General features: G+C 33.5%; 1 protein-coding gene across 1 annotated transcript; it reads right to left on the reverse strand.

Moving 5' to 3' along the window:
- Positions 1–1,634: 1,634 nt before the first annotated feature.
- LOC131604778 (uncharacterized) lies at positions 1,635–3,188 on the reverse strand. The gene is made up of 3 exons (XM_058877198.1): positions 2,840–3,188; positions 2,632–2,749; positions 1,635–2,310 (listed from the first exon to the last, which is right to left on the reverse strand). The coding sequence occupies exons 1-3, from the start codon at positions 3,186–3,188 to the stop codon at positions 1,635–1,637; spliced, it is 1,143 nt and encodes a 380-aa protein (XP_058733181.1).
- Between the last annotated feature and the right edge of the window lie 9,066 nt (positions 3,189–12,254).

Below are 12,254 nucleotides of genomic sequence, written 5' to 3' on the forward strand. Positions count from 1 at the left end.
CATGCGAGAGAACAAAATCTTGTGCCTTTTAGGGAGATCATGAGAGAGCATGGCGTTTCAGGATGAAGAGGTTAGTCTTCTTAATCAAGCAAAAGATATGGAGAGTTGAATTTAAGTCTTGTTGTGAGAGTTAAATTCATGTCGTGAGCTGAATTTGTTTTACGTTTTTGTCTCTAGTATTTCTTCTTTTTTATTTTATGTCTTTTCTGTTAGAACATAGTTTGGTTCTAATCATATTTTAGTGTTTTGATGATAACAATCAGAACTTGACAAATATGCAAAGCTGGAGAAACTCAAGAGATACTCAAGTCTTAAGGCAACTTCTGATACTGCACCAAACCGCTGTGAACACATCTATAACAGAAGCTGAAATGCAAGGCTGAACAGAAGATCACGAAGACTGATTCAAAATAATGTCGTTAAAGACATAATCATTAGTAAAACGGCTGCAACACTCCAAAAGTGCAATTCATAAGGTTGATTGAAGAAGCTATCCACATGCAAATCCTTGGAGAAAACAAAAGCTAAGATAACACGCAAACCATTTAATGTTGCGTACAAGAGTTGAAGTTAACGGGCAAAAATCTTGAAGTTATATATATTCATGATCTTTTGAATCAAACAACAGCTATCACACACGAGAACATCATTACTCTGAAAAAAATCATCAAGGGTGAAGAAAACTCTCTGAAGCAAAAACTCTCATATTCATATTCTTAGTTCATAACTTTGAACTTAATCTTAGTGAAATATCACAGTGGTGATTACAACTTTTTATAAGCAACCCTATACACTGTCATCAGAAGTTACGTAGTAACTGAGTTCTTGAGAGACCGGTTGGGTTAGAAGTCTCAAGAAGTCTATGACTAGTTGAGTCTTAGAAGTCAGTTAGTCACAAACGGTTGGTTTGTGCATGATTGTTAGTCACCAGCAGTTTGGCTCGTGCACTGTATTGTGAGTCACGACGGTTGGTCGTGCAAGTGTAATCAGGTTCTGATTATAGTGAATTAAGGTCTCGTTGAGAGAGGCAAATCACCTTGTTGAGGGTGGAATGGAGGTAGCCTTATTGAGAAGGTGAACCAAGATAAAAATAACCGTGTTCTGTCTATCTTTCCTTCAAACGAAAAAGAATCACTTATTCAACCCCTTCTAAGTGTTTTCTCAACCTTCATTTTCATTCTTTTTTAAATTATCTCTACTTTTTATTTTATTTTAGTCTTTCGCATTTTTTAATTTTTAATTTTAATAATATTTGTCAATTATGAATATAATTTTTATCCGAAACATTTAATAGTTTTTTGTTTGTAATGTGTGGAGGTAAAGTGAAGTAGAAAAAACGTATATCTAAATTGTACCAAAGGCCTAAGCCGTATTTTAAGAAGATTTATTTAAATTTGTCACATTTACCTGCAATTTAACAACGATTAAACCATCTATATTTAAAATATTACTGACACACCAAAACCGTGGGTAAAACTTGTGGATAATTTTTTTAACCAAAACCGTGTGTAAAACTTGTGGATAATTTTTTTTTGTAGTGTAACACACTTAAATGAAATTTGAGAACACAAAAAGAAGTAATGAAATGTACACAAATTTCATAATTATAAGTTTTTTTTTTGACAAAAGCAAGCTCAACGCATTTCATTCAAGATAATAGATTGAATACAAGGAGGATTCACGTTTGTAACACTACATCTAGACCAAGAATTGGCCACCTTCACAAGGGAGTGGGCAACCGAATTCACTTGACGCTTAACGAACTTCACCTCAAAGTTTGAAGAAATATGTAACAAGTTTCTAATATACATAATAATTAAACTAAACTCAGAATCACCCTTATGATTAGAGTGGATGGCTTGAACCACATGCCGAGCGTCGCTTTCAAAGATGACATTTTCCAAATGCAAAGCTATAGCACTTTCAATAGCTTCTTTAATGGCTGAAGCTTCCGCTTCAAGAATGGAGAGAGTACCAATATCCCAAGCAACTCCTGCAACAACAAAATTTCCACTTTTATCCCGCACACACCAACCTCCGTTAGTTGTCCCCCACTGTTTATTAAACCTCGCATCCACATTGCACTTTAACCATCCTTTCGGTGGCGGGTTCCAACTAGTGACATTCTGAAGATTTTCATTTCTCTCCTGATTTCTTTGAGCCATAAACCAATCATGCCAATTATGAAACGCAATCAAGCCCAACTTGGATGCTTCCTCCTTCTCATTATGCCAAATAAGATCATTTTTATTCTTCCAAATTACATTCATCACAACTGCAAATCTCCCTGCAACCTTCCTATCCTCCAAGCTACAAAAATCAAGAATAAGGGATTTTGCATCGTTAAAATATCGAAGTCTAGGGTTGAGGAGATTGGACAAACCTACTGCCCTTCAACACCGGATAGAAGTATCACACTCAAAGAAAATATGCCAATCATCTTCATCGTGATTCTCACAAAACTAACACGCTGACGGGCAAGGGATGAAATGTTGACGAAGTTTGATACGCGTTGGTAAGCAACCCCTACATATTCTTCACAACAAATGTTTTGCTCTAGCGGGAGCTTTTATGTTCCAAAGACTACTCCAATCCTCCTTTATACTGTCATTATTATGTCTCACAAAAGACCTCCTCCACAATCTGTATCCCGAACAAACACTATACACACCATTTTGTTCTTCTTTCCAAATCAACCTATCCTTCACTACCTCCTTCAACAAAGGGACCTGTAAGATGTCTTCATAAGCTACATGATCAAATAAATCTCTTATCAGTCGCATATCCCATTGTTTCTCATTTAGCAACATCAACTTTTTAACGGTAATATCATACGTACCTTGCTTTTGGGGTCCAATAAGACAACCTTCTCTTCTTCCCCTAAGCCAAGGTTCATTCATTGCCATAATTTGACTACCATCTCCTATACTCCACCTGCAACCCAACATTAAGACTTCTCTAGCCTTCCACAAACTTCTCCAAACAAAACTAGGATTAAACCCGATATTTGCATCGAAAAAAGAAGTATTAGGGTAATACCTTGCTTTGAAATTTTTTGAGACAAGCGTGTGTGGTTTGCTTATCAAGTTCCATCCTTGTTTTGCTACCATAGCCATATTGAAAGCTTTCAGATATCTAAAACCCAATCCACCTTCCTTCTTTGTATTTGTTAATTTATCCCACGACATCCATCTTATACCCCTAGTATTATTATTTCCTCCTCCCCACCAGAAAGAATTCAACATCTCACTACAACACGGAAGGGCTTTTAAAGCGCTATTTATGGGCTTTAAGAGCGCTTAAAAGCGCTGTGAAAGCCAGCGCTGGCGTAGGTAACAAAAGCGCTTCAAAAAGCGCTCTGGTAGGCCCCCCCTTTAAGAGCGCTTTTTCAAGAAAAGCGCTCTGATACCCCCCCTATGAGAGCGCTTTTTCTGGAAAAAGCGCTCTGATAGCCACCCCTATAAGAGCGCTTTTCCAAAAGCGCTTTCGTATGTTGCGTTTTTTTTTATGCTTTTTATTATTTCTAAACCTGCACTTTTGGCAGCAATATTTCAGAACCTGTAATTTACTATTTTTTGGCAGTATTTTTTCATGAACCTATAATTTATCATTTCAAATCGATATATACCATTATAATCGATATCGATTATATACAAAAAAAGTATTATATTATATACCATTAATGTAAATCAAAATACATATATACATATTTCTAAACCAAAACAACTAAACCAATTCACATATTTCTAAACCAAAACAACTAAATGGGAAACAACTTCCGAGTTCTTATGCAACCAATGTACGCTTCCTGTATTATCTGGAGCTATGTTGTATTGATGCTTTAGTGGAGAACCAGTAGTCACCTGAGCTATGTTGTATTGTGTCACAGAATATGAATCAAATAACTGTACCCCGAACGATCCTGCCACAGAAGACTTCGGGGTACATTACTTGATTCATATTCTGTGGAACATAATCGGCAGGGGCACATTGTGTTCTATCCTTTACCAGTCCATCCACTGTTTGAAGCTCAACCTACAATAGAAAAACGTGATTATTTACACAACATTCACATTCTCAATATTTTCTCTATCAACCAAAAATTTCCTCATCTCCGAACAAAAGACAAAATAGTTAATAAAAATAGTGCTATACCAGAACAACAACCAATTTATAAGAAATCAATTAACAACCACATGCACATAAAAATAGTTTTTGATAAAAGAACAAGTCAATTGAGCCAACAACCAAAAACCCTAAAAAAAATCAGCCGTAGAGCCGTAGAGCCAACAACCAAAAACCCTAAAAAAAATTCTGTTCATCATCTTCGAAAAACCTCTCCAGAAACTATAAATACATTGTTCATATTCATCCAACAACAATCACAATACACAGCCGCAAACACTAACCAAAACCCTAATTGTTCATCTTTCTCATACACGCAAACCATTCATCAGAAACAAAACCATTCACAAATCATCATCAAACATAACCAGACAAACACTCATCAAACCCAAACATTTGTTCATCACTTTCCTAATCAAACAAACCCTTCAGAAATTTGAGAGAGGAAGAGAGAATAAGAAATAAACTCAGAAAGGTCTCACCCGGTTTTGGTTTGTAGATTCAGAATCGAAACCGAACTCAACAACAACACGAACCTCAACTCACCATAAACTCGTGTGTTTTGGATCTGAAAGGAAGAAGAACGGCGGAGGTTGCTAGGGTTTCGGAGAGAGGACGGCGGAGCAACGAAGGAAGAAGAAAGATCTGAAACAAAACGCGTGTGTTTGTAAAATATATAATTTTTTAAATGGGCTACCAGAGCGCTTTTCAAAAGCGCTTTAATAACACCCCCTACCAGAGCGCTTTTATCCCAAAAGCGCTTTCGTAGCACCCACCCTATAAGAGCGCTTTTAAAAGCGCTTTCATAACCCCCTACCAGAGCGCTTTTTAAAAGCGCTCTCATACCCCCCCTACCAGAGCGCTTTTTAAAAGCGCTCTCATAACTCCCCCTACTAGAGCGCTTTTTTTGCATCATTTTTCCTTGTTTATTAATTTTGTTTTTAGCGAGCCCTACGAGAGCGCTTTTGCTAAAAGCGCTTTAGTAGCTGCGCTGCTACAGCTTAAATTTGGCGTAGTGTCTTCTAAATATCATTGATGGTTGCATCTGGTAAAATGAAAATGCTCATAACATATGCTAGAATAGATTGAAGCACAAATTTTATCATGATTTCCTTTCCTACTTTTGATAAAGATCTTCCTCTCCACGAGTTAATCCTCTTCCAAATTCGGTCCTTGATAAAAGAAAATGTTGCCTTCTTGCTTCTACCAATCATCGATGGTAATCCTAAGTAATTCTTGGTCCCCATGACATGATGGACTCCCATAATTTTTGCAATGTCTTCTTGCGCCGGTTTGCTCATGTTACGACTAAAGAACACTTCAGACTTATTCAAGTTAATCTCCTGTCCTGATGCATCAGCGTATGTCCTGAGCAAACCCATGAGGTGAGTTACCTCCGATAAGTTAGCCCTGTAAAATAAAAAACAGTCGTCAGCAAAAAGCAGATGGGACACACTTGGTGCCCCTCTGCAAACCTGGATCCCGTAGATATCGCCCTGTGCCACCGCTCCCTTCATTAAGGCTGAAAGACCCTCTGATATAAGAATAAAGAGGTAAGGGGATAGAGGATCCCCTTGCCTGAGTCCTCTTCCTGGTTCGATTGGTCCAACACGATCTAAGTTAACAAGAACAGAATAGTGTACCGAAGTAACGCACATCATAACCCAATGGATCCATTTCTCCGCAAATCCCATTCTAGTGAGCACACCCCTCAAGAATCCCCAATCAACTCTATCATATGCCTTGCTAATATCAATTTTGAGAGCCATCTGAGCCTTGTTACCTCTGGTTTTCCTTTTCAGGGTATGAATAACTTCCATAGCTATCATTGCATTATCAAGGATTGACCTTCCCTCTACAAAAGCCGACTGTTCCTCATATACACACTTTTCCAACAAAACTTTTAATCTATTCGCAAGAGCTTTTGACACAATTTTGTAGGCCACATTACACAAGGAGATGGGACGGTAATTCTTAATATGGTGCGGTTGATTACCTTTGGGAATCAAACAAATGTTGGTATCATTTAGAGAAGGAGGGAAAAATCCTCGTTCTAACCAGTTCGAGGCTGCATTCCATATATCATTCCCACATAACTTCCAGAACCTATGAAAAAAAGCAGGGTTGAAACCGTCGGGTCCCGACGATTTATCAGGATGCATTTCAAAGGCCGCTGCTTGAAGCTCAGCTTTCGAAATAGGCAGCAACAGTCTAATATTTTCTTCAGCAGTAATATAAGGTTTAATAATATTAATCACTGGATCATACACTCCGTTTTTGCTAGCATAAATATTCTCAAAGTAATTTCTAGCTATATCACACATCCCTGCCTGATCTCTAGTTTCATCTCCCTGAGCATTAACCAACATATCAATCTTCTGCTTGTTTTTCCGAACCGTAGCGGATAAATGGAAGAATTTTGTATTACGGTCACCCTCTCGCAACCAGTGCATTTTAGCTCTTTGTTTCCAGTAAGTGTCTTCACGGATGAGAGCCTTGTTATACTGAGATTGTGCTTCGAAAAAACGGGACGTCGATGCGGGGTCCTGCTCTCCTCTATACTGTTCCATAATGCGTTTATAATTCTGAAGCTCATCCTTATTCTTTCTGTTATGGTTCCTGTTCCATTCACCCAGGTCCTCAGCACAATAAGATAAACGTTGTTGCACATCATGGGTTTCTCCTCCCTGCCATCCATGAACAACAACATCATTAATACCTTCTTCATTCAGCCAGAAATTTTCGAAAACCCACAAACAACAACACATGGCAAAAGACAACACAAGAACAATCATTAACACATGCATATAATATAGTACAAGAAATTTGTCCAAGCGATACTTAAATTATCAAATTTGACATAATTATACTTTTTAAATAACTATCGATAGAATGACATTGTAGAATAAACAACCAACTGATATTTTGTAATCAAGTATGTTTAGAGTAATTTTAAGTTCAAAATCCCTATTTGAATGTATTTGGATTAGATTTTTTAAATTTAAAAAATACTTCACAAAATTAATCAAACAAAACAAAAATAAAACCTAAAAGCAAGCAATAGAACAAAGGGTAAGCATTGTAAAAAAACAAACAAACAAAGGGTTAGCAACATAAATGGCCAAGGAGAGCACATCTCATCAAAAATTTACCATAAAAAATTAAAACCCAATTTTTAGAATTATAGGTTAAAGAAAATATCACAAACCTTAATGTGTGTAATGTTTGTAATTTCACTTAGCGAAGAATTTCATATTTCACATGACGAATTTGATAAATTTTCAACCTTACACACACATCACTTTTCTTGCTCAGCACGAACCATGTGTCACTCAAAATTTTGGGAGCTTGCCATGCAATCATAAATGACACATGCTTTTGGATTTCGAGAGAAATAACATTTAGTTAGCAAGTGACTTTTTAAAAACTATAAATGTGAATATTTCCTATCACATTTTCTAATTTTAACCAAAATTCTTTCTTTATCTCTAAAACAACAATCTTAAGACTATATCTCTCAGGAAATTTAAGTTTTCTTACAAAAATATCTCTATCGAAACACGTTTAATTATAATTGAGGTGTTGTCAGTAATTCACTATAAGTTAGAGCTTTGATCCAATAAGCAAGTAATGATTTTTTCCTCTTAAAAAGATATTGTTACCATAACTTCATTCTATCTATTTATTGTTTCCAAATTATTTTAAATCATCTACTAAGTCACTAACGCTCGCTTTACATTCTAATATTCAATAATAGTTTCTAACGTGCATGAGCTACACGAGGGTTCAATAGCTAAAATATATTATGGTTCTCGGTAAGTCTCACACTCTCTCACTTACCATACATATGTGTAGTAAAACTTATGATTTTCTATTTAAATAAAAATTAATCGCCAATGTTTTATCATGTCATATTTTCTATACTTCTTGATTTTTAATCTCAAGATAAATTTATATTATTTTTACTTTAAGTTACATTTTTCCACTCTTTGAAAACAAAAGTGTAACAAGGAGTCAATAATACATATAATCCACTACAAGAAAAACACTCGCTAGCCACGTGAAGTTGTGACGTGTTTATCATGTGGGTAAAAAAAGCCACTTGCGACGTGATAATCACGTCACTAATTTTTTTAATATTAAAATAATATACCTAACGTAAACATTATGGGTGTCAGAACTTTGTTTCTTTAAAAAAAAATTGCGGCGTGGGAATCACGTCGCAACCATAAAATAAAAATAAAAATATTAAAAAGACAATGACGTTCACATGGGGGGAGTTTGAAAATTTTCAAAATTTTAGTTGTGACGTGGAATTCACGTCGCAACAATTTAAGAGGGAAATGGTCTGACTTGAGCAGGTGAGAGAAGCAACTTTTGCAGGTGAGAGAATATTAATTATGACTGTTGAGATGGTTGCGACGTGAATATCACGTGGCAAAGTTGTGACATGATATTCACGTCACTGATTGGCTTATATACAAATCATGTTTCACTTTCCCCCTAAGCTATTCATTCCCATTTTTTCCCTCTTCTCTTCTTCTCTTCCAATCTCATACCCACCATATCTATACATTCAAATCTAATTTTTTTTCCACAAATTTCTTCCAATCTTGTATCAAAGGTAAATTACATCTATTAATTTTTATAATTTCGTTTTTATAATTGCATCAATTAATATTTTTGATTGTTAATTTAGGATTTTTTTAAGGTTTTGAAGAGAAGAATATTGAAGAAGAGTTGAAGGAGAAGAAGGTTGAAGGAGATTGAAGGTTGAAGGAGATTGGAGAAGAGGTATTTTTGACAATATTTTTTATAAATTTAATAAAATAATTGATATTTTTGTTAAAATATTATGTTTTGTTTTGTTATAGATTAATTTAATACAAAATTATATAATTTTTTTGTTATAGACTAGGCTTTTAATTTATATTTTGTAAAAAAAAAAGAAAAATAAAATAGAATATGATAAAGAAAATAAATGGTATAAAAATATTATATAAGATAATTTTTTTTAATGAAACTGTATATATTTTGTAAAACTATTGTGATTTATTTTATTTAAAATTTAATTTTCAAATAATAATAGTTTAATATATATTAGTTTCGTTGTCAAACATACATTTATATATATTAGCTGTCAAACATGACATTGTTATTAGTTAGTATGTGATCATGATATCAAATAATATTTAAAAAATACCAATATTAAAAACACTTTACTGTGCATCTATCATTCTTTTTTACTACAACAAAATCAAAAGCTTTATAATACAACAAAATGACTTCAAAATTTATTTATAGTATATTTAGTTTATAAAATTATTAATTTATATATTTTGAGTATATTTATTTTATTATTTTAATTTATTAATTTAATTGATATATTTTAATATATTTAGTTTATTAATTTAATGTATGAATTTAATTTATATATATAAATTATTAAATGGGTTTCAGAAATTATTAAAAAAAAAAAAGAAATTAGTGACGTGATTTACATGTCACTAATTAGTGACATGGAAATCACGTCGCAACTTATCAATTATTACAAAACTATAATTATTACAAAACGTTTGAATTTAAAACTATAATTATTAGTGACATGATTTTCATGTCACTAATTAGTGACATGAAAACCACGTGGCAAATAAAGCTGTTTTTCTGAACTCCATCTGCTGCGCCTGCTCTGACTTAAATGTTGAGAATCTCTATGCAAACATTTGCGACGTGATTTTCATGTCACTAATTAGTGAAGTGAAAATCACGTCACAACTTAGTTGCCACCCGCTCTCCAGCGACGTAATTAGTCACGTCGCAAAAAACAGTTTGTGAAGTGATTTTACTTGTTGTGGCATGAAATTCACGTCACTAATGAGCATTTTTTTTGTAGTGATCGTTTACATTATTTTTTGAATGGTTGAAGTCCACAAATGTATATTAAAAAATGGAGAAAGAATTATCTACCTTTACTATTCTACACCTTTGATGCCTTTAGTGCATTTTGAAACATTATTAAGAGAGATAGAGATTTAGAAACACAGTTAAGAGATAGATAGAGAAAAAGTATATAAAATATGAAAAACTAAAGCTAGTTAATCTTGGTCCTAAAAAATGTCATTTCCAAACTTCTTTCCTTCTTATCTTCTTATCAAGAGATAACTTCTTTTTTTTAATAAAAAGGGGCAAAAACCCATGAAATATAAGAAGAAGGAAGGTACAAAAATGAGGGGGACAAAAACCAGACCTCAGACCTATCTAATTTTATAATTTGGTAAACCTATCAAATTTTTGTTTAAATCCAACATAACATCTGGGTGAACCTCGTTCCACCAAGTAAAGCTAGAAATTCTAAGACCGATATTTGCTAATTTATCAGCACAATGATTACCCTCCCTAAATATGCGAGAAGCGAAAAATTGAAATTATGCAACTTAACCAAACAATTATCTCAAGCAGAGACAACTAAAGAGGAGTGAGATTCCAACCACAAATTAGACCAATTCTTACCGATAGTTATCTCCATGGCCAGAATGATCCCACAAGTCCAGCAAAAAGAGATTTCCATATCCCAAACAACAATCAAAACTTCCAAGATGCTCCCTTAGATTGTTCCAGTATATGCCACCGCATGCAGCCAACAAAGGCATGCCGCCAAAAGCCACATCAATGTTGACCTTAATCCAACCAAACCGGGGAGGCGACCACAAAACTTCCTGGACCGAAAGAGGGCGAGGGGATGAAGATTAACCTCGAACTTTTCAACAAGACAAAATCAGAGAACTTGAAATATGTCGGGTCCACACAATTTTATTTTATATACAACAGTTTTATATTATTCTAAAATTCAAATTGAAGAAGTTCTCCTCTCTCGCGTAAAAATAAATTCTCTCATGTTTTTTTTATCATGATGATCGCAATTGACCATCTAATCTTTGAAGATAATTTTGATATGTTTTTTTTATATATATAATTTAAAGAAACTAAATTAAAACAATTCTTAATTTATTTTACTTTCATTTTTGTCAAACAACTAAACTCACACAATTAGTTATTATTAAAAAAAAAAAAAACACATAGTTTGAATATAAATAAGTCACGCACAATTAGTTTATCCTGTACCATTTACTTATTTACAAAAGACACAAAAAGTTCATATTTTTTTTTGTGGTGTAAAAAAAAAGGTCACACTTACTTTGCAGTGTATATATTTAGTTTTCTACATACCTGGATTTATCACTAGGGGTGGAAATAGGTCAGGCAAGCCTACAGGGGCTTATGACCTAGCCTATATAAGGTCAGATCAGACTTATTTAACAAAAAAATCAGACTTAGGTTTTTTTAAAAGCCTATTTAATAAAACAGGTCAGACTTGGGCTATTAAAAAAACGTATGAAGCCTTATAGGCCGATCTATATTTTCATGTATATTAAAAATAGGTTAAATATATCGGCCTATATTTGCATGTATATTAGAAAAAAGACTTAATAGGCAAGCCTATATATGCATATATATTAGAACAAAGGCGAAATATGACGGCCTATATATGCATATATAGAACGACTTATAAGGTTTCTTAAATAATATGGATTAATTGAAAACCATAATGAAAAATAGGCTTTTAAATAGACTTTTAGACCATACCAGAATTTTAAAAAGGCCAGACCAAAAAAGACAACCTATTATAAGCCACAGACATTTCAAATTTATCTTAAGCCATACCCAAACCTTATAAAGCTTAACCTAGTCTATTTTCACTCGTATTCATACATCCAAATATTGATCTTTTTTCTATAAGCCTCTTTCCGTCTTTTTTTTCTATACCCCTATTAAGGAAACACGTACCAGAAAAAAATCCAAAGAGTAATGTAAAACAATATTTTCAAGATATTGCAGTAAAAATCATAATACAAAAGTAATCATTGAGAATATATTCATCAAGAAATACAAATAATATTTACTATACATATTAATTTCATAAAAACCTGTTTTCCGGAAATAAAATAGTTACTTAAAATAAAATTTAAATTAATTGAACGATTCTTTAAAAATGATATTTTTTTACTCATATTTATAAATATAATATATGTAATTATCATTTACTTTTTATAAACCAGTATTTTTAATAT

Source organism: Vicia villosa, linkage group LG5 (assembly GCF_029867415.1).
Source record: "Vicia villosa cultivar HV-30 ecotype Madison, WI linkage group LG5, Vvil1.0, whole genome shotgun sequence".
NCBI classification, from domain to species: Eukaryota; Viridiplantae; Streptophyta; class Magnoliopsida; order Fabales; family Fabaceae; genus Vicia; species Vicia villosa.

What these genes read in the sequence shown, in the direction of transcription:
- LOC131604778 (XM_058877198.1), bottom strand. Translation starts at nt 3,188, where the DNA reads ATGTCGTGGGATAAATTAACAAATACAAAGAAGGAAGGTGGATTGGGT. An exon ending in TATTGGACCCCAAAAGCAAG is followed by an intron (nt 2,750 to 2,839) that starts GTACGTATGATA and finishes TTGATCATGTAG; the next exon opens with CTTATGAAGACATCTTACAG. An exon ending in GGATACAGATTGTGGAGGAG is followed by an intron (nt 2,311 to 2,631) that starts GTCTTTTGTGAG and finishes TGATTTTTGTAG; the next exon opens with CTTGGAGGATAGGAAGGTTG.